The 18,627-nt window shown below is 33.5% G+C and overlaps 2 protein-coding genes and 1 non-coding gene across 9 annotated transcripts; all 3 read left to right on the plus strand.

Moving 5' to 3' along the window:
- Window positions 1-576: 576 nt before the first annotated feature.
- TRNAG-GCC (transfer RNA glycine (anticodon GCC)) lies at window positions 577-647 on the plus strand. Its single transcript has one exon. It is a non-coding gene; the product is annotated as a tRNA-Gly (tRNA).
- A 9,033-nt stretch (window positions 648-9,680) lies between these two features.
- On the plus strand, window positions 9,681-14,570 carry LOC107929399 (uncharacterized). Of its 3 annotated transcripts, none has more exons than XM_041098596.1 (5): window positions 9,681-10,093; window positions 11,327-11,678; window positions 11,956-12,102; window positions 12,435-12,987; window positions 13,094-14,570. In XM_041098596.1, exons 2-5 carry the CDS (start codon window positions 11,541-11,543, stop codon window positions 14,443-14,445), a joined length of 2,190 nt encoding a protein of 729 aa, XP_040954530.1. In that variant the 5' UTR covers window positions 9,681-10,093; window positions 11,327-11,540; the 3' UTR covers window positions 14,446-14,570. The 3 variants fall into 3 exon arrangements, with proteins under 3 accessions (XP_040954530.1, XP_016716294.1, XP_016716295.1); XM_016860805.2 differs by having other exon boundaries at window positions 11,464-11,678; XM_016860806.2 differs by lacking the exon at window positions 9,681-10,093 and adding an exon at window positions 10,157-10,542 and having other exon boundaries at window positions 11,464-11,678.
- A 486-nt stretch (window positions 14,571-15,056) lies between these two features.
- On the plus strand, window positions 15,057-18,053 carry LOC107929400 (probable WRKY transcription factor 15). 5 transcript variants are annotated; one of them, XM_041098597.1, is made up of 5 exons: window positions 15,064-15,451; window positions 15,681-15,773; window positions 15,975-16,673; window positions 16,774-16,899; window positions 17,549-18,053. In XM_041098597.1, exons 3-5 carry the CDS (start codon window positions 16,075-16,077, stop codon window positions 17,700-17,702), a joined length of 879 nt encoding a protein of 292 aa, XP_040954531.1. In that variant the 5' UTR covers window positions 15,064-15,451; window positions 15,681-15,773; window positions 15,975-16,074; the 3' UTR covers window positions 17,703-18,053. The 5 variants fall into 5 exon arrangements, with proteins under 5 accessions (XP_040954533.1, XP_040954532.1, XP_040954531.1 ...); XM_041098599.1 differs by lacking the exon at window positions 15,681-15,773 and having other exon boundaries at window positions 15,057-15,451; window positions 17,567-18,053; XM_041098598.1 differs by lacking the exon at window positions 15,681-15,773 and having other exon boundaries at window positions 15,062-15,451; window positions 16,047-16,673.
- The last annotated feature ends 574 nt before the right edge of the window (window positions 18,054-18,627 follow it).

Raw genomic sequence — 18,627 nt, forward strand, 5'->3', positions numbered from 1 at the left:
TGATATAACTGAGGCACTGTCAAATAGAGAATTGAAGTAAGTATGACAATTAGCTTTGCTTTCAATTGATGAAAATTTGTCTGAAAATCAGATAATAGAACACTTTCTTTGCAGTAATTGGGATTCTAAGAGAAACCCTGAGCGGCGAAAGGGGAAGCCATGGAGCTAAACACACATTCACTGATTAAGCTATGGTCTTTACCAGAAAGGTTAAAAATTTATTTATTTCTAAAGCCAATAATTTTGATAGTCAAAAGTGCTAAAACCAATCAACTTTCCCCATTTTTGTTCTTTTTGTTACCAAAATACTAAAGCCAATTCGAAGTAAAAAAAAGAAGACTCGAGAAGTACCGAGTACAGTGTGAGGCTCAGCTCGGACGAAACAAGCAATGATGGCATTATTTTGATAAACAATAGCTTCCATACTATACTGAATTTCCCAACACTTAATAAAATGTCTAATCATATTATATATCATGCAGGCTGCTTTCCACATGTCCATCCGCAACTTATCTGGAAAATAAAGTATGAATACAATATATATTAATTAGATGCAAAAACACCGTTAACAAGAGGGCACCAGTGGTCTAGTGGTAGAATAGTACCCTGCCACGGTACAGACCCGGGTTCGATTCCCGGCTGGTGCATTTCAATTTTGCCTTTTACAAGGTAACCGTCGTCATTCTTCAACAGGAAATCATCGACCTCTTTAGCCATCAATCTAGCATCTTGTTGACGTTATTTCTACCAATCAAAATTTGGGTATTTGATGGCATAACCTTCTTCCAACATTTTTCCTTTTCTTACACACAAGGTTATGATCTGATGGCCTTAGCCCCTCAATGCCACCACATCTAAAAAACAGTAATGGCTTTAAAAATTAACTCAGGTTTGTGGGATACGTTTACAAGTTGAGAAGGAGCATGGTGATGAACCAAGTAATATAGTTAATTTATTTTTTATGTCTTTAACTTTTTCTTTGAATTTTTAGAACCAACATAAATTAATAAATATTTAAAGCTAAACTTATTACTTTATAAAATGTGTAAATTCTAAGACCAAAAAAATAAACAGGTGACGAAATTAACCATATCCTTCTTTTGTTTGTTTATTAATTTATAAAATCGTAGGTTGGTACTCATCATCACATCAATTAAATATCACAATTTCATATAACTTATTAAAACATACATCTTTAAAGAAACAGTGTCGAAACCATTTTTTTATATTGGTTTGAAAATGGAGATCGACTTTTAAAAATGGAAATGAGAGTCGCCACCGATCTTTTATTAAGGTGTGATCGGTTCACCATTAAAAATAAATTTTAGGTCTGCGAGATTTGAGAAAATAAGTTCGGGAGTCGGTTGCGCACAAGGAAGGGTTAGCACCCTCGTAACGCCCAAAATTGGTACCGAATTGATTGTTTAATGTCTTAGTGTCGAAATTTTAAAAAAATTTTAAAATACGATCCTTTTATCTTGAATAAAATGATTTGAATGATAAGGCTCACTTATTTCAAAGAAATAAATAGTCACACCCAGTAAGTTAGAGTGCAACATTTCGAATCTCAAAATCAAGTTTATCTTTTTTAAATTTTAAAATTCATGCCTTTTGAGAAGGATATCTGATTATTTAGGTCAAATGAGAAAATCAAAACCCAATAAGTTAGGGCTTGATTTCACAAAATTCCTAAATATCGAATATTGCATTTATTTTCATTTATTAGAAAAATCCTCGTCTCGAGAAAACAACCTGTCATATCCAATGCTTTAGGACACAACGTGTTGAATTCCCGAGAATGAGCTTTTTATTTATGTTTTAATTAAAAGGATATTCGGTTTTTTAGATCCCGAGGAAGATTGGAATCCAGTAAGTTAGGACACAATCTTTTCGAGAATCCCAAATTCCGAGTGTCGCGTTATTTTGAAAGACTTTTGTATAAAATGTTTTTGATATTTATGAAACGTAATCTTTAATGTAGCACGATTGAATGGTAACGTATGAGATAATTGATGATCCGAACACACACTAAAAAATAATGACCAAGCAATAGATAAATGTTAACAAGAATAGCAACAATAATTTTAATCCTATTATGCAAACATCTATATTACCAATTAAACATCAAATGAATTAATAATCGATTTTAAAAATGTATACTAAGAAAACAATGGCAACAAGGGAAATCACAATCAATAAATTATACATGCCAAAATCTTAAAATGAACAATATATATATATACCTGTTAGAATTGTGTGACCCAAATTCTAAGAGATTGCTTGCAAGTCAAGTTAAACAAAAATATATTTTCTTTCTAGAAGATTTAGTATTTATTAGTATAATATATTTAGCATTTATTAGTATAGTTTATTTGACTTACTAATTTAGCCTATAAATAGGCTCCTTTACAATCTTAGAATTAAGAGACACCCATTAGATTAGAACTCATAACACATTCAGAGAATTTTGTGTTTACGTTTGAGGGTTCTTTGTTTTTCGGGTTTTCGGGGTTTAGTTTTTATCTCCATCTTTTGTACTCTTCATTCTTTTGCCATTATAGTAAATTTATCTTTGCCCGTGGTTTTTTATCCTCTTTTGAGGGGTTTTTCCACGTTAAATTTGTGTGTTCATCTTCTCAATTTCTTCTACTATTTTTACTTGTTCGTTGCTTATTCGGGACGATCCTAACAAGTGGTATCAGAGCTAGTTTAACTTTCATAGATCAGCTCGGTCAGAGATGGCAGCAACAAGGTTTGAAATTGAGAAGTTCGATGGTGAGACAAATTTCAATCTGTAGCAAGTTCGGATGATGGCAATTCTAGTTCAAAATGGCTTGAAAAAGGTTGTTACAGGGAAAAAGCCTGAGAATCTAAATCAAACAGAATGGGAAGAGCTTGATGAAAAGGCCTTGTCTGCAATCCAGTTGTGCCTCGCGAATACAGTATTGCAGGAGGTATTGATGGAGAAGACATTCACCTTGTGGAAAAGGTTAGAAACTCTTTATGCGACTAAGTCACTGGCTAACCGTTTAGTGTTGAAACAACGTCTATTTACGTTTCGCATGAACGAAGGTGAGCTTCTTAAAGATCACATCAGTCAATTCATTACTCTTTTAAATGATTTAAAGAACGTTGAGGTTCATATTGACGATGAAGATCAAGCTATGCTATTATTGTGCTCTTTACCCTCTTCATACAAGTCTTTCAGGGAGACCCTGATTTATGGTAGAGACAAACTCTCGTTCGAAGATGTGAAGGGTCATTTGTTGAGTAGAGACAAACTCGACAATGAGTTTGATTTGAATAGCAAAGCAGATAGACAAGCTTCCGTTTTGGTAGCATCAAAGAAACGAGACAAAAGGTGTCGCTATTGCAAAAAGTTAGGTCACGTCAAAGCAGATTGTTATAAACTGCGAAATAAAAGAGCTGCTGAGAGTAACGAGGAAGATGTAGCTGGTGCTAATTTGGTCGATGAAGGCGGTGATGATTTCTTGTTAGTGTCAACGAGCGATAACTCCAAGCTTACGTCTGAGTGGATCCTAGATTCAGGATGTTCTTTCCACATGTGTCCCAATAGAGAATGGTTCTCCACATACAGTTCAGTTGAAGGTGGAGTTGTGCACATGGGAAACGATTCATCTAGTAAAATAATCGGTATTGGTACTGTTAAAATTAGGATACACGATGGGACGATTAGGACACTCTCAGATGTCAGGTATGTACCTGATTTACGAAAGAATCTCATCTCCTTGAGTATTTTAGACTTGAAAGGATGCAGAATCAACATCGAGTCGAGCGACATTAAAGTATCTCGTGGAGCTCTCGTTTTGTTAAAAGGTAAAAGAACCGGCAGTCTTTATATTCTGGAAGGTTCTACAGTGACCGGTGAAATCGGACGTCCCTCGTCCGTTACGGAGTCAAAGTCAACTCATTTGAAGCGGAGGCAACTTGGTCATAGGAGGGAAAAAGGTATGACTGTTTCGTTGAAGAGAGGTTCTCTTTTGGATGCAGGTTTTGAAAAGTTAGGGCACTGTATTCGTGAAAATCAGACCCGGGTTAGTTTTGATTTGGCAGTGTACAAGTCGAAGGCTAGAAGTCTTCCAGCTTCTAAGCATAGATTCGACTCAGTTAATTCCCTGCATAGTTCAAGATAGGCCCGTGGCGGGTTTTGGCAAAGATGGCATTGAAAGAATTTGTGTCAAGGTGGAGATTGTTAGAATTGTGTGACCCAAATTCTAAGAGATTGCTTGCAAGTCAAGTTAAACAAAAATATATTTTCTTTCTAGAAGATTTAGTATTTATTAGTATAATATATTTAGCATTTATTAGTATAGTTTATTTGACTTACTAATTTAGCCTATAAATAGGCTCCTTTACAATCTTAGAATTAAGAGACACCCATTAGATTAGAACTCATAACACATTCAGAGAATTTTGTGTTTACGTTTGAGGGTTCTTTGTTTTTCGGGTTTTCGGGGTTTAGTTTTTATCTCCATCTTTTGTACTCTTCATTCTTTTGCCATTATAGTAAATTTATCTTTGCCCGTGGTTTTTTATCCTCTTTTGGGGGGTTTTTCCACGTTAAATTTGTGTGTTCATCTTCTCAATTTCTTCTACTATTTTTACTTGTTCGTTGCTTATTCGGGACGATCCTAACAATACCAAACATAATATTTTTCTTTTAAAATAATGCCTAATAAACCTGAAATAATAATACATAATGAATTTAAAAATAAATATATAATAAATCTAAACTAATAATACATAAAAGTTTATGATGCTAATAATATATTGTAATTTAAAAATAATACATAATGAAATTTGACGCTAATATATATGATTGTAATATATATAAAAAATTTAAAGTGTAGTACGTAAGTAACATATACATATATATAAATAGATAAATAAAATATAAATAACATAATTACAATATCAATAAGGCTAGTGGCCACAATGATAATAATAAAAAAGAAGATTAAACTAATTAAAAAAAACAAAGAGGATTAAGTAGAGTTTTAAACAAAATTAAAACGGGAAAAATGTGAATAAAACAAAACAGAGGGCCAAAATATAATGCGTGAATTACTTGGGTGACTAAGCGGGAAATACTCCCTTCCCTCAAAACGCGGCGTTTAGACCCAGACTGAATTGAAACAAATTCAAAATTCATGCGGGAAATTTACAAAAAAAAACAAAAAATGAAATTAAAAGGATGGAGTAAAAAGGAGGGATCGAAGGTGCAAATAGACCACACAACAAAAAATGCGCGGATCCTCCCCAGGTCGGGTCGCCGCGCCGGTTATTGAAGTTGGATGGTTAATACGACACCATTTTAAGGCCACTAAAACAGACCCTAAACGGTGCCGTTTTATGCACTATAATACTATATAAATCCTCTCTTAACCCTCAAATCAGAACCCTAGGCCAGCTTAAACACCAGCCCCCAAAATCACCCTTTTTTTTGCGCCGCTCTGCTCATCAATCCTTCAAAATGGATCTCTGAACCCCTGCTCAAGCTCTGACGGTGACAGAGAGAACAGGGATTCGACGACGAGGTATTTTCCCCCTTTTAATTTCTTCCTATTGTTTCCTTTACAAATCACGAATCAAATAAGCGTTGAGAAGAAAAAAAATAAAAGAAGACTAGAAAATGAAAGAAATGAATCATCTTTCTGTATTTCAAACTTTTTGTATTTTGTAGGCGTAAAAAAGGAAAAGAAGATCCTTTTACAAATTCGAAAATGGCTTTATATAGCCGGAAATAAAATAGAAATTTACAGGAATTTTTTTTAAATTTCGGCTATTTTTCTCTGCTATTCCCGTGTATCCTGCTGCTGTTGCTACCTTTGTTGTGTTTGTTGCGTTTGCTGCAGGTTGTTACAAGTGCGAGGCCGTACGGTGACGTGGCACGGCTCGGCGCAGCGCATGGAGGCTCTGTTGCGGCGGCTGGAGTTTGCAGAAACCCTAGGGTTTCTTGTTTTCTTAGCTTTGGGCTAATTTGGGCTTTAGTTATTTGGACCGGTGTAATTGGTGTAGGTTTGGTTTCATTTTTGGGTATTTTGTGTTTGGGTAAATTAATTGGGCCAAGGTTAGGTTAGTAGGTCTTAGTGGGTTTGGATTTAGCTATTTTGGTCTGTAATTGGGTAGTTGGGTTAATAATTGGGTTGTGATATTGGGGCTTAGTGGATCTGATGTATTTTGAGTTTGTAATATGGACTGATGGACTTTTAATAATTTTTGTATTTATTTGTATTTTTGTTTATTTATTTATTTCTGATTTGAGCCGGGCAAATTTGGGTTATTACAAACAGCTTCGGGACATGGGGTTTCCTAGCATGCGAATTCCTTTTCAATTTTATTTTGATTTAAGTATACTTTAAATTTTAATTTATTCATGCATTATAATAATTTAATTTTATTCAAATATATATATTAATTATAATCATAATCAATAGCCATACGAAATATATTGTTTAATATTTTAACATATATAAAAAATTATACTGAATGAAATCTTTTGAAGAATTATGGGGATTATATCAAATTAGTCTATCTATTATTAAATAAATCAATTTAATCCATGTGCTGCTAAAAAGAATCAAAGAAATCCGAATTGGAACAGAGTTAATATTTACCACATGAAAAATATCTTAAAAATTATTTTTGTTCAACTGCACTTCAATTTCAAACAAAATATTTCATTTACAAAAACATAAAAACTTTAAAAAGTAATCACTTTGGTAAATAATAAATTATATATATTTTTAAAGGATAATATTTTATGCATTGTCGGTGCATGGGTAACATGCCCCATCATCATTGGTGTAAATTAAAAAATATCTAAGGACTTGAAAATAAATACAATTAACTTTATTTAAACATAATTAAATATTAGTTATAGTTATTTTATTTATATTTTAAGATTTGAGTTTTATTTATGTTTAATAATTACAATTAATATTTATTTTTAAACCCTTCAATTTCTTTTTTGTTTTATGCTAGTAATGATATGTTATTTTATTATTTAATGGTGTGTGAATTCTATGCACTGACGATGTATCAAATATTCTTCATTTTTTAGAAAAATGATAAATGTTAACTATATTCCGATTTCTTTAATAGCACATGGATTAAATTGATCAGTAGCATAATACAGGATTTTGACATTTTTTTTAATATTGAAGAAAGCAGCTTGTTTGAATAATTTAGTTAGTGAAGTTGAGCAGTACGTCGTAGTTGTCATTTTCGTTTTTCTGCAATATATAGATATTTTGGTTGATAGGGTTTACGCACAAAACAGGTTATAAAAAAGACAGTTTTGTAGCCAAAATAAAAGGGTATCAGGTTGTATTTAATTTTCATAACCATGCAATAAAACTAATAAAATATTTGGGAATTCCAGAAATGAAATGAACTAATTGTCTAAGGTTAGGGTATTGTTTGCTATATAGTTGAAAGAAATAGTGGAAAATGAATGGTAATCAACCAAAATCAGACACAATATCCCAATAATTGAGGCCAACCTGTCGTACCTTTTCAGCACTCTTGGTCCCACTAATTATCCATAATCACCTCCCCTCTCCACCTCTCACTTGTCCTTTTCCAAGTACAATTTATTACTTCTACATCTACCCAACTTATCCATAATCATAGGTGTAATACCCTTTCCGGCTAATCACGTGAGACTTTCAGAAGGTATCATATGAATGTTTGAATACAGTTTTTCATCTCTCATTTGTCCCTTTGTTTTTGACTACTTAGTTTTTCGGACTTGTTACTTGTCATTAGATCACCTATTAATGGAGAAAATGTCTTTTTTTATCAGACTTTTTATTTATTATGGTTTGATCATCCGCTTTTTAGTTTGAACACTCTTTTTAGAGTCCATTGAAGAACATCTAAGCATAACAACTCGTACCGCCTCAAAAAGAAATAATAGAATAAGCCTTACCTTGTACGTCCTCATGCCTTGCAATCAACCTTCCTAGCCCTCATAGCAATCTACCTCCTCTTGTCTTTCTTTGGCTCTCCGCCTATTCAGGTGAATTGGTCTCCTTTGCACCATCACCCTCTTCTTTTTATTTCCTCCATTATTGAAACTTGTATTAATAATAAGTAAGAAAACAAATCATATAATTCCAATGTATTAGATTGTTCACTTAGATCATATGATTCTATGTATAATTCTATATGCTATTAGCTTGCGAAAAAAGAGAGTTTAAGTACCAATTTGAGAAAAAAATGTATAGTTTGGATATTAATTTGTGGGTTAAGACCTTTTAAAATAAATTTAACAATTTGACTAACGTTGGACTAAGGGAGGTGCCAATTTAAAAAAAGAATAGTTTAAGTACCACTTGTGATAAAAAAAATTACCAAAATAGAAAAAGAATATAATTTAAATACCAATTCATGAATATCTCAAAATCATGCTATTTCGGTTTTTTTGGAGTATGATACTGGGGAAAAAATGTTCTCTGATTCAATTTGTTCCGATTTGTTCATTTGTTTGGGATCCAAAAACTTGATAAAATTATTGCTAATTTTTAAGTTAGGTGTGGATATTTGTACTCATTTAAAAATAATAAAAGAAATATATATTTAAAATTTTGAGTTGTTTTTTAAAATTATATATATTTGAATTTTGAACTTATATATTTTTATATTTTATATTTTTATATATTTTTATTTTTAAATAATTTTTTAAAATTGTAAGTAAATTGATAGAATGTACAAATATTGATAGTTAAATTTCTTGATTTTTTTAGAATCAAGACTTAATTAATAGAATGTGTGAGCGTTGATGACTAAATTTATCATTATAGCAATCAAAAGGAGAATAAATTGATGGGAAGTATGGTCGCTGTGATTAATTATCCTTAGTGATTTTAGAAATTGATAGTGACTAAATTGCTCCATATTTTGATGATGGATCAATTTGCCAAATATCGAAATTGAGAGAAACTAGAGAAATATTTTACTTGTTCTTTTTTCAAATAGACACTCCTTACTTAAAAAAAAAAACCCTTAAAAATTTGAGGGGCCGTAGCCCTTACCCGCCTCCTTAGTTATGCCCTTGTATGATACATAGTTAAGAAATTTTAAAATTAAATGACATTATTTTTGATGATGTATCATTTTATTATTTTAGGGAGGGATCTACCTATATCCGTGTAAAACTTAAAGTGATTTAATATTCTTTCATAACTTTTTTATACAATTAATATTAATATTTCATACCCCATCATTTGTTTGATATAAAAGACTTTCAAAAGTTAAATATATATTAAGATAAACAATATTTTACATTGATATGATAGATGTATTGGATAAATTCAAAAATTTAGATGCACAAATATCTTAATAAATTCTTAATTATATAAAACCGTAAATGAACACTTTTATTCTATTTTATTTTTATTTTTTGACAATGCATAAAATCAAATATTAAGAATAAATCTTAGTTATACAATTGATTTAAAGAAAAAAAATAGTATTTTAAAAAAATAAGAGGCATTTGTAAATTATTTTGAACATTCATCAGGTACCCACATAAAATACTCTATATATTAATGGGAAGTTGGAAGAATAAGCGATAGACCAATGGGAGTGGAGAGCGTAGAAATGGAAGGTATTAATGGCCTCCTCTTTGCTTTTTGCAGTTGAAACTTGAAACTGTCCTACCACCCCTGACTGCTCTCAATAACCCACAAATCTAAAATATATTATTTATTTTATATAAGCAATGGAAAGGAATCCCAAAGATTATGAGAGAGAAAGAGACGACAGAAAGTGAATATAAATACCAGAAAAAGAAACAATGATGTGCCACACAAACCACTCAACACCTTTCTCTTCTGATACAGAAAGCAAAAGAAAAACAAATAAAAATAAAAATCTAATTCCTTCCTCTCTTTTATCTTATTTTTTTTCTTGTCTTAAACCCAAAGTGATGGTCTGATTGTTTTTCTCTCTTGGGATTCTTGGGTTTTTCTTTTAATATCTTCATGGGGAGGAACTAGTGGAAAGTAGAGACCTTTTTTTAATCTATCTAATGATGGAATGCTTTTTTTGGGTTATTTGTCTCCTGGTGAGTTCCTTTTCCCCTCACAGTTATGGGATTCGGTGGATAAATTTTAAGCTTTGTTTCTTTTGTTGTTTTATGTGTTTATATCTTGTTTGTTTCTCTGCCTCTTTGTTTTAATGCTTCATGACTTGTCTTTTATGATGTGGAATTTGTTTTCATAAATGTTGATGTGCTTAAAATTATTGGAATTTAACATCAAGTTCTGTTTTGCTGGGTTGACTCTGTGTCTATGTTTTCATAATCAATGTTTTTCTTTTTTGTATGCGTATAACAACTGTAAACAATGTGGTTTCCTTGGCTTTTTTTATATCTTAAAAAATTCCCATTAATTTTACTAAGATCCATCTGCATGGTTCAATCATGCACCAGATAAGTGCAAGAAATGGCTATATCTCCATAAGGAATGAAAGAACTTTTTCCCTGCACATCCTTTGAACTATGCAATGCAAAGGGTTGGTTCAATGGCTCTTTGTAATCATATAGTGTACTACTTTAGCGATGTTTCTTTTATATTCAACTGACTCGTCTATGTTTGATTAGCTTGAGTCTTGTATGTGATTGTAAGAAGTGAATTCCAATCACCTAAATCTGCAAGTTTTCTTACATTTTCATTATGAGATCTGTGTGTTTCAGCGGGCTATCTTTTGCCCCAACTAAAGGGTTTGTTGGTGGATGATTTTCTTTTCCTTTTTTCATAGGCAAGAGTATAGCATGCATTAAGTTGAGTTGAGCCTTCTTGTTATCTCTTAGATCATTTCATAGTTACTAAATGTTATCATTCTGGGGGATTCCCTTGTATCATATCATGAGATAACATTACTGTTCAATCCGAATTAGCTGATAAAATAAAATCTTTATGTGTGGTGCTAAAGTTTGTTATATATTCTTTGATTTATATGCTTAGATCTTTCACCATGCCTTCAGATTCTTTGTTTCATACAGCTGAATGATCTATATTTTTCATCATAATCCCACCTAGGACCTATGTACCATTTGGCTACTTTAACTTGCTTGGCTTGTTTTAGTTCCTAAACTCTTCTATGGCTAAGCATGCAAGTAGATAGAGTTACAGCAAAAAACTTGCAATGACTACAATTAATTTGGTATTTCTGTTTAAATTTGTCGTTGTTTAAATGGAAATATTTGTCAGTAAGGACTTGTCCTATTTGCATGCCATGAAATTGATGAAACTTCTTCGAAGTATATCTGATAGTTGTTAAAACTGGAATTTTCTAGGCACCTTTCCCACGCGGAAGGCTAGTATCTTTCCAAGATTGGCTGCCTTAATGGCTATTATCAGTTTTCCAGCCTTATAGATTATTGGTGGTACATCACTAACTTATAACCATCATTTCTCCGTGGAAACTGTGCAGAGATGGAGAGCAAAAGACTGTGTAAAACATCATTTCAAGACTCAGTTATTCGAGGATGCAAGATTTGATATCAATTAATGTATCTGTTCAATTTTTACGAGGAAAAAATGTTGGTAGGAGATTTTGATATGAATTCAATGCCACGAGACACTGATTCACTTAAAGATGTTTTCAAGCGGACCATGCTTGATCAAGAGATCATATTCAGAAAGCAGGTACAAGGATTTTCCTTTATGGCTCATTACATGTAGTTTGGTACATTTTTCCATTCAAAATTGGCATAAGGGCTTCAGCCATCTTGGTGCGGAAGGTTTTGGCTTGAAGCTTCTGTTCTTGCCAATTTTATTTTCATGTGATTTACTATTATATTTCAACTCATTGCTTTTACGGTAAGGGTCGAACATGATGCTGTGCATGTCACATCTGTTGCATGGAAGAAGGATATGCCTCTCCCTCACTTTAGATGCTTATACTCTGGATGTTCTGTTTTAGGTCTGTGAGCTCCATCGTTTGTATAGTGTTCAGAAGACTCTAATGAAGGATCTTACACCACCGGAGCTTGAAAAGTACAATTCATGGAAAGCAAATCTACAATCTTTTCCCCAAGAAACTAGATTGCCAACAAATTCAATTCCCATGGTAATTGAAGCTACTGTCTTTTGAGATGTTAGAAGTCGACTGCCAATATATTAGTTATTGGTTTCTCTCTTTATTAGTTATTGGTTTCTCTCTTTCTTGAGTGGTGTTATGAAAAAAAAATGCCCTAAATCTAAAGCATTTTAAGGTTTGATGAGGTGTAATCATGAAGGTTTGCTAAAAACTATTCTTTAATAAGAGAAATCTACTTGAAAATTCTTTTCTTTTGCATGCACTATCATGACTTTCAACATCAGGGAAGTATCTGTATTGTTTTGTACAGGATGGATTAACTGAACTAATACTAATACCTTTCTCTTTGAAATTTTCTTCAGTTGGACTCGGGGGTATCTTCAAGTCTGGAGTTGTTAGAAGGGTGGAAGGACAATAGCTATAAGTATCAGCCTAGGCCTTTTGATCTTCAACTTGTGCCTGATCGGTATATTCGCCTTGGAGATAATAATAACCTTCCAAAAAAAGTAAAGGTTGGAGATCACTTAAAAGAAACTTTGGGTGTAAATTCTGTCCATGATGGTGGTTTCTCGGATCCACTGGAGTTGAGGCTTTCTCTAAGTCTAGGAGTGGCCAAGGGGAAAAAGGAAGATAAACAGAGAAGCAGGTGTGACAAGAAAACTAATACCTTCTCTAGAATTGTGATTGATCTGGAAGAATCTACCGAGAGGACCTCAGATGAGGATGCAAAACATTCACCTTTTGATTTTGCTGCTAAAGTTACTTATCCTGGAGGAAAGCATGATTCACAAGTTGCAATAAATTCTAATCCAATCACTTCAGAATGCATGAAGAAAGATTTATCTTATAAGATAGCTGAGACTAGCTCCTTTGTCGGGGATAGAAACTGCCAAGATTGGAGTGATTCTGATCAAGGTACTGTTAATTCTTCACATTAGAACCTGCGGTTTCATATTCATTTCCTGTTCAGTTGAAGCATATTATGTAATTTAATCTATCATATCTTTACTCCCATTTGCAGGATTAAAATGCCACAAAAATATGCTACACAAAAACCTTTTGACCAGGAAGCAACAGTTCACTTCATGTGGAATGGGAAATGTGGACCTTAATGAAGTTCAGCTTGATGATTTGTCTTGTGAGTCTGATGATGCCATAGTGGTCAATCCTTTAATGACTAGCTCGTCATGTGGTTTTAGTGGACTAGTTAGCAAGAATCATGAAACCTTGTGTCCAATTATACTTCGGGGAAAAGAAATTAAGGAGTTCCCCAACGGCACTTCTGAGATGATTCAACAAGAAGATGGTGTAAAACTTGATTTAATTAATTCCAATAACAAAGACAGGAGAACAGAAGTTCAAGTCAGAAATTCTGTACATAGTGGAAGGAATGAACGTGGAATCAGTCTTAATAATCCTGCATCTGAATCCAGCCCCCGAATAAACATGCCCGAGGACTGTAGCAGCCATGGTGGAATCACGAAGAATGGAAGGGATGAGCTGATACTGAAACTACAAAATGGTTCTGCTCATGGTCTGAACTCTGCATGTTTAGTTGCTACACAATTTGGTTGTGAGAAGACTGAAGAAGAGGAGAATGTGTCGATATATTCTGATAAAGTCCAAATTACTATTGAAGATGAACATCATGATGTGTCTCCTCACTCAGGGAAGTCTAGTTGCATTTCAGATAATGATTCTAGTCCTATAAGGACTATGGAATCTGGAATTCAATCCTGTAATTCAAATATTCCTGCTTCTGATCAATTTTCGGAAACCCATGGGAGACCTAAAGTTGCAGAAACTTTATCAGGTGAGCAGGATCAAAGATCTTCTGGCAGTAATGAAATGAAACATGAGTGTTACTATAACAGGGAAGAGTCAGCCGAAGTGGATGATTTGATCCATATAGCAGCTGAATCACTTATCCATATCTCCTTGGAGAACTCAGCTTGCTATCAGGAATCTTCAACCCAGGCAGCATCGAATGAGTTAGAGAATGAGGACAAGGAGCAGCCACAACGTTCCATTGATTCTTTTGAGTTAATGACTTTGGAACAGGCAGAAACTGGTGCTGATGAATATTCTGTAACATCGAAGCCATTTGAAGTAAGTGATGGACAGACAAAAGATTTTGGTATCAAGTTGAGAAGAGGGAGGAGACTAAAGGATTTTCAAAAGGACATTCTTCCGGGCCTCGCATCTCTTTCTAGACATGAAATTTGTGAAGATAAAAACATTCTTGAGGGAGTTTTAAGATCCAGGGAGTACAAGAAAATGAGAGCCAAGATGGCTATTGGAGAGAACTGGTGCACACCGGTGAGAAGTAAACAGTCAAGGCTCAATTATGTTGGAAGAAAAACTTTTAGATAATATTCTAGTTCACGTTGGAAACTTAATCAGATTTTTAACGTAAATGTATTGTGTTATCCAATACCAGTTAACTGCAAATAATCTTTAACTATTTTCTGATATATGATTCGACCTTTCAATTGGTACTCTTTTTCTTCGACTTATTTTAGCTATGCTTTTGAATGTGATTCAAGGGAGAAAGAACTTGAGTAGTAAACATCATATGTATGACCAGTGAGTGGAGGAGTGTTGTTCCTACAGATTTAGCTCATAATGGATTTTATCAAGTGCCATGAATTTCTGTATGAAGTGCCCAACTTTATATGGCTATTCCCACCAGCAGAATCCATATGATCAGCACTAGAATCTAATGACAGAAGTCCATTTTAATAGTGGACCCATGCACAATCTTGAGCATATCGGTGAGGGAATGATCCCAGAAATGAAATCTACGGCCTTGATTCATAGATAACAGCGTATTTATTAGAGGATCAGTCCATCATATCATTATTTTCTTTGACAAGAAAATTAGACAATGAAATAATGGAAGGAGTGGAAGCGAAGCCACTGAAGAACAACCTTTAGGAACAAGCATGCTTCAATCAGGGCCCCAGTAAGAAAAAGGATAAATACCAATGGTTGAAGTCCCTTGAGTGAAAGTGATTTCTTCTAATATTTGATTAGTTGGCTGCTTTAGTGGATTAGATTCATAGGCAACTCGAATAATGCCACATGCAGCCAAGATTTTTCACCTAAATCTTTGAATCTTTGTGTTGTATGTGTCATCCTCTGTAATTTCACACATCCCCACTAATATAATGCTATTTCATTAATAATCTATTAATACCAAAAGGTCAGGGATTTCATTATATATTTGTTTCTTTATCTTCATTGGCTTCCTCTCATATGATTCTAATCTGTAAGGGTATCATCCTCTCAAGAAATTTAATATACTTGGTGTCGTATATATACCCAATCCATAATTCGTCTACGTCCTGGTAATATAGGCAAGCAGTGCACCTTTAAGGTTGGTTCTTCTCGAACTATATTTCTTTTTACTTTTTATCATTGAGTCTTGATGAAGCAGAAAAATGATTGTAGCATAGATTAATACATAAAACCAGCAACTTGAACATGTATTTGCGTTCATTGTTGAGTCTGCTTTTTCAATTTTCTTATCTGTTTTCACCTTCATCCCTTTCTATCAGTCTTTATTATTAATTTGTTGCTAATTTTGAGACTATAATGGTTTATAGTGTGCGTTGGTTGGCGTATTATCTAACCCAAGCCACCGTTGACTAAGAGGGCAGAGTGTTAGATGTGATCGGTTGAGCACTTCAAAAAAAAAAGTAATCTTTAATATGAACTTGGTTTTCTACATTTGGCTCATTCACTTAATACAAAACAGGGTTCATCTATTGGTTGTTTCTGGTGCATAGGTTTTATCAAAAACTTAGTCTAAATCTCTCTAGCCTATGCTATTTTTTTATAAAGTTGATCATTAAATTCTTTGGGGGTGAAAAGTCTTCTGCTTTTTTGCTACATTTCAGGCTTTAACTGCTAGATTCAGATGCATTTCTTTCTTATTAGTGCATAAATGCAGTAGTAAATTGTAAAATTAGGACAGAAGCTTCAGGTGTTTGTGTGTCAATGAACCCAAGATGGGATTTAAAAGTCCATGAAGTTGCTGAAAGCAGTTTCAGACGTGCCAATCACCTCTTTAGCTGCATTTGTGATGGAAGTCAAAAGAGAAGCAATCAAGAAATTAGCCTCATGGCTCAAGATACAGTAAATGGATTCAGGAAATTGCTTAGCCTCCTTGATGGATCAATGCAATCAGAGTGTAAAAGGATCAGGAAGGGTCCATTGCCGAAATCCCATAATGTAAATCCAGCTGAATTGATGGACAGCCCCAGTTTTGCATCCCAAAGTTCCATTTGCAAACCGAGTCAACCACATATTCTGGGACAATTAGTCTCTCCACAGTTTAATCAATCAAATACTCGTTTGATCCCCAGAAATGTGGTGGTTTTGCCAAATTTGATCATGGGATTGCATCATTCTTCAACACTACCAACCATGATGCCAATATTTGACAAGAAGTTAATTCCATGGTCATCATCAGAAATTGTGGTTCCTCAGGATGAGTCTTGTATGCTTCTTTCAAAGAGAAAGATTGGGGTGGAGAGTGAAGAAGCTAGTACAAAATGTGCAGCCTCAACCGGGGGATGTCACTGTTCAAAGAGAAGGTAAATCCTTATCATTGAAAGAGTAACATGGAACATTAATAATCTGATATAAAGGATGAATTTGATCAGTTCCTTTATTTCTTATTTTCTTTCCCTGCAGGAAACTGAGAATAAGGAAAACTATACGAGTCCCAGCTATAAGTAATAAACCATCTGATATACCACCAGATGATCACTCTTGGAGGAAATATGGCCAAAAACCTATAAAAGGATCTCCATATCCTAGGTATGACATAGTATTGCTTTTTTCATATTCATCCCAAACTAGCTAGTTTATTAATTCAAGAGTCAAAATTCTAAATTGTTGGATATATGATGAAGAAAGGACTGAAATTGAAGCAAAAACAAGATAAAAATAAGCTAAGAATATTAATAAAATAATTACAACTTGACGAACATTGGAACTTGATTAATTCAATTTGCTTCTTCATTGGTCGATTTCAATCTAATCAACAATCAAAATGTCTTATAAAAAATTATCATTGTTTCAGTGCAAGTTGACTAGTTGGCAACTTGCAGAGTAAGGGCTCGCCTAACATAACCCGCACTATTGGGCATTTCACAGCTTTAATGAGCTCGTAACTTTGTAGAGCTCGCACATTTGATGAACTCGCAGTTTTGCGATCTGGGTTCACCAACGCATAAATGATCACTTTGCAACATATATAAACTCTTTAGGATTCGAAGTTATTGAGGGGTCAAATATTGGCTCCACTAAGGTTTTGTCTGTGATTCTACCCCCAAAACCTTGGTGGGTTCGCATAGTGGAGCTCCTAAACATAAAAAAAAAAGAAAAATTGAAGGGTTTGCGTGCAGTTAAACTCATTATCAATCTTGACTGACATAATTATTTTTTAATGAATTTAATTTCAAAGGAGTTACTACAAATGCAGTAGCACAAGGGGATGCCCTGCTAGAAAGCACGTGGAACGATGTTTGGAGGATCCAAGCATGCTAGTTGTGACATATGAAGGAGATCATAAACACTTGAGGATTACATTTCAAGCCCCTTCCAATGTGATAGTTTAAATTCAGTAATAGCAATGGAAGCTCATTTAAAGATTTTGTTTTCAATCGTCACAAGCCTATGTCGAATATTTTAAAAATGACCCTAGAAAATGAAGTATATACATGGGGGAATTAAGTTCATGGGAAATGAGAGTATGATTAGACTTGCAAAAGATATATAGTAGATGAAAAATCAACTCAAATCTTCTGAGATGGGCCTAAATCTCGAGCTAATATTGAGCAACATGTTTTATTTCTGAGAGGGGCCTTCTAATGTTGGGTTTTCTCTTTTTTCCCCTTACATTAGATATCATTTGTATGAAGAGAAAACCTATGACTTAAAAATCTTCAATTAAAAAATTTAACATTCTACATGGAATTCGTCTTTTAATCAAATATTATTTTTTGAGTGTCGGTTGATATTATCAGATGATAAATTTCTAATATTTGATACATGAGTGGGTTATAATAAAGTTAGGCATTACGCGCCGGTTATTTCTTCTCATCCATTATTGATGGCTCGCTCCCTTGGATGGTAGGCCCAAAATATCATTGGTTTTTTTATCTTCTTACAGCAAGAAAGGTTTTTTATTGGGTTTAAATATGTCAAACATCTATACACTCTTTTAAAATTTAAAATTAATTTATTATACATTATTTAAAAATTTTGATACCTCTATCTAGTTTTGCCATTAAAATTAATATAGATTTACTATTATAGATGCCATGTTTCTTTTCCTTTTTTGAATCCAATTGATGTCATATTTAATTGGCTATGTAACGATTAGTACCAGGGAATTACAGATTAAAACACATGCAAAATGTTTTGCTTTTCCAAAAAAAACGGTGACAGTTTATCACCAAAATATAGATTGATGAATATCATTTGTTATATACTGCGGCCAAACTGACCATCAGTTATCACAAAAAGAAATTATATGAAACT

Source organism: Gossypium hirsutum, chromosome D08 (assembly GCF_007990345.1).
Source record: "Gossypium hirsutum isolate 1008001.06 chromosome D08, Gossypium_hirsutum_v2.1, whole genome shotgun sequence".
In the NCBI taxonomy this organism is placed as follows: Eukaryota; Viridiplantae; Streptophyta; class Magnoliopsida; order Malvales; family Malvaceae; genus Gossypium; species Gossypium hirsutum.

What these genes read in the sequence shown, in the direction of transcription:
- LOC107929400 (XM_041098598.1), top strand. Translation starts at nt 16,075, where the DNA reads ATGAACCCAAGATGGGATTTAAAAGTCCATGAAGTTGCTGAAAGCAGT. An exon ending in TGTCACTGTTCAAAGAGAAG is followed by an intron (nt 16,674 to 16,773) that starts GTAAATCCTTAT and finishes CTTTCCCTGCAG; the next exon opens with GAAACTGAGAATAAGGAAAA. An exon ending in AAAGGATCTCCATATCCTAG is followed by an intron (nt 16,900 to 17,548) that starts GTATGACATAGT and finishes TTAATTTCAAAG; the next exon opens with GAGTTACTACAAATGCAGTA.
- LOC107929399 (XM_041098596.1), top strand. Translation starts at nt 11,541, where the DNA reads ATGTATCTGTTCAATTTTTACGAGGAAAAAATGTTGGTAGGAGATTTT. An exon ending in AGATCATATTCAGAAAGCAG is followed by an intron (nt 11,679 to 11,955) that starts GTACAAGGATTT and finishes GTTCTGTTTTAG; the next exon opens with GTCTGTGAGCTCCATCGTTT. An exon ending in CAACAAATTCAATTCCCATG is followed by an intron (nt 12,103 to 12,434) that starts GTAATTGAAGCT and finishes AATTTTCTTCAG; the next exon opens with TTGGACTCGGGGGTATCTTC.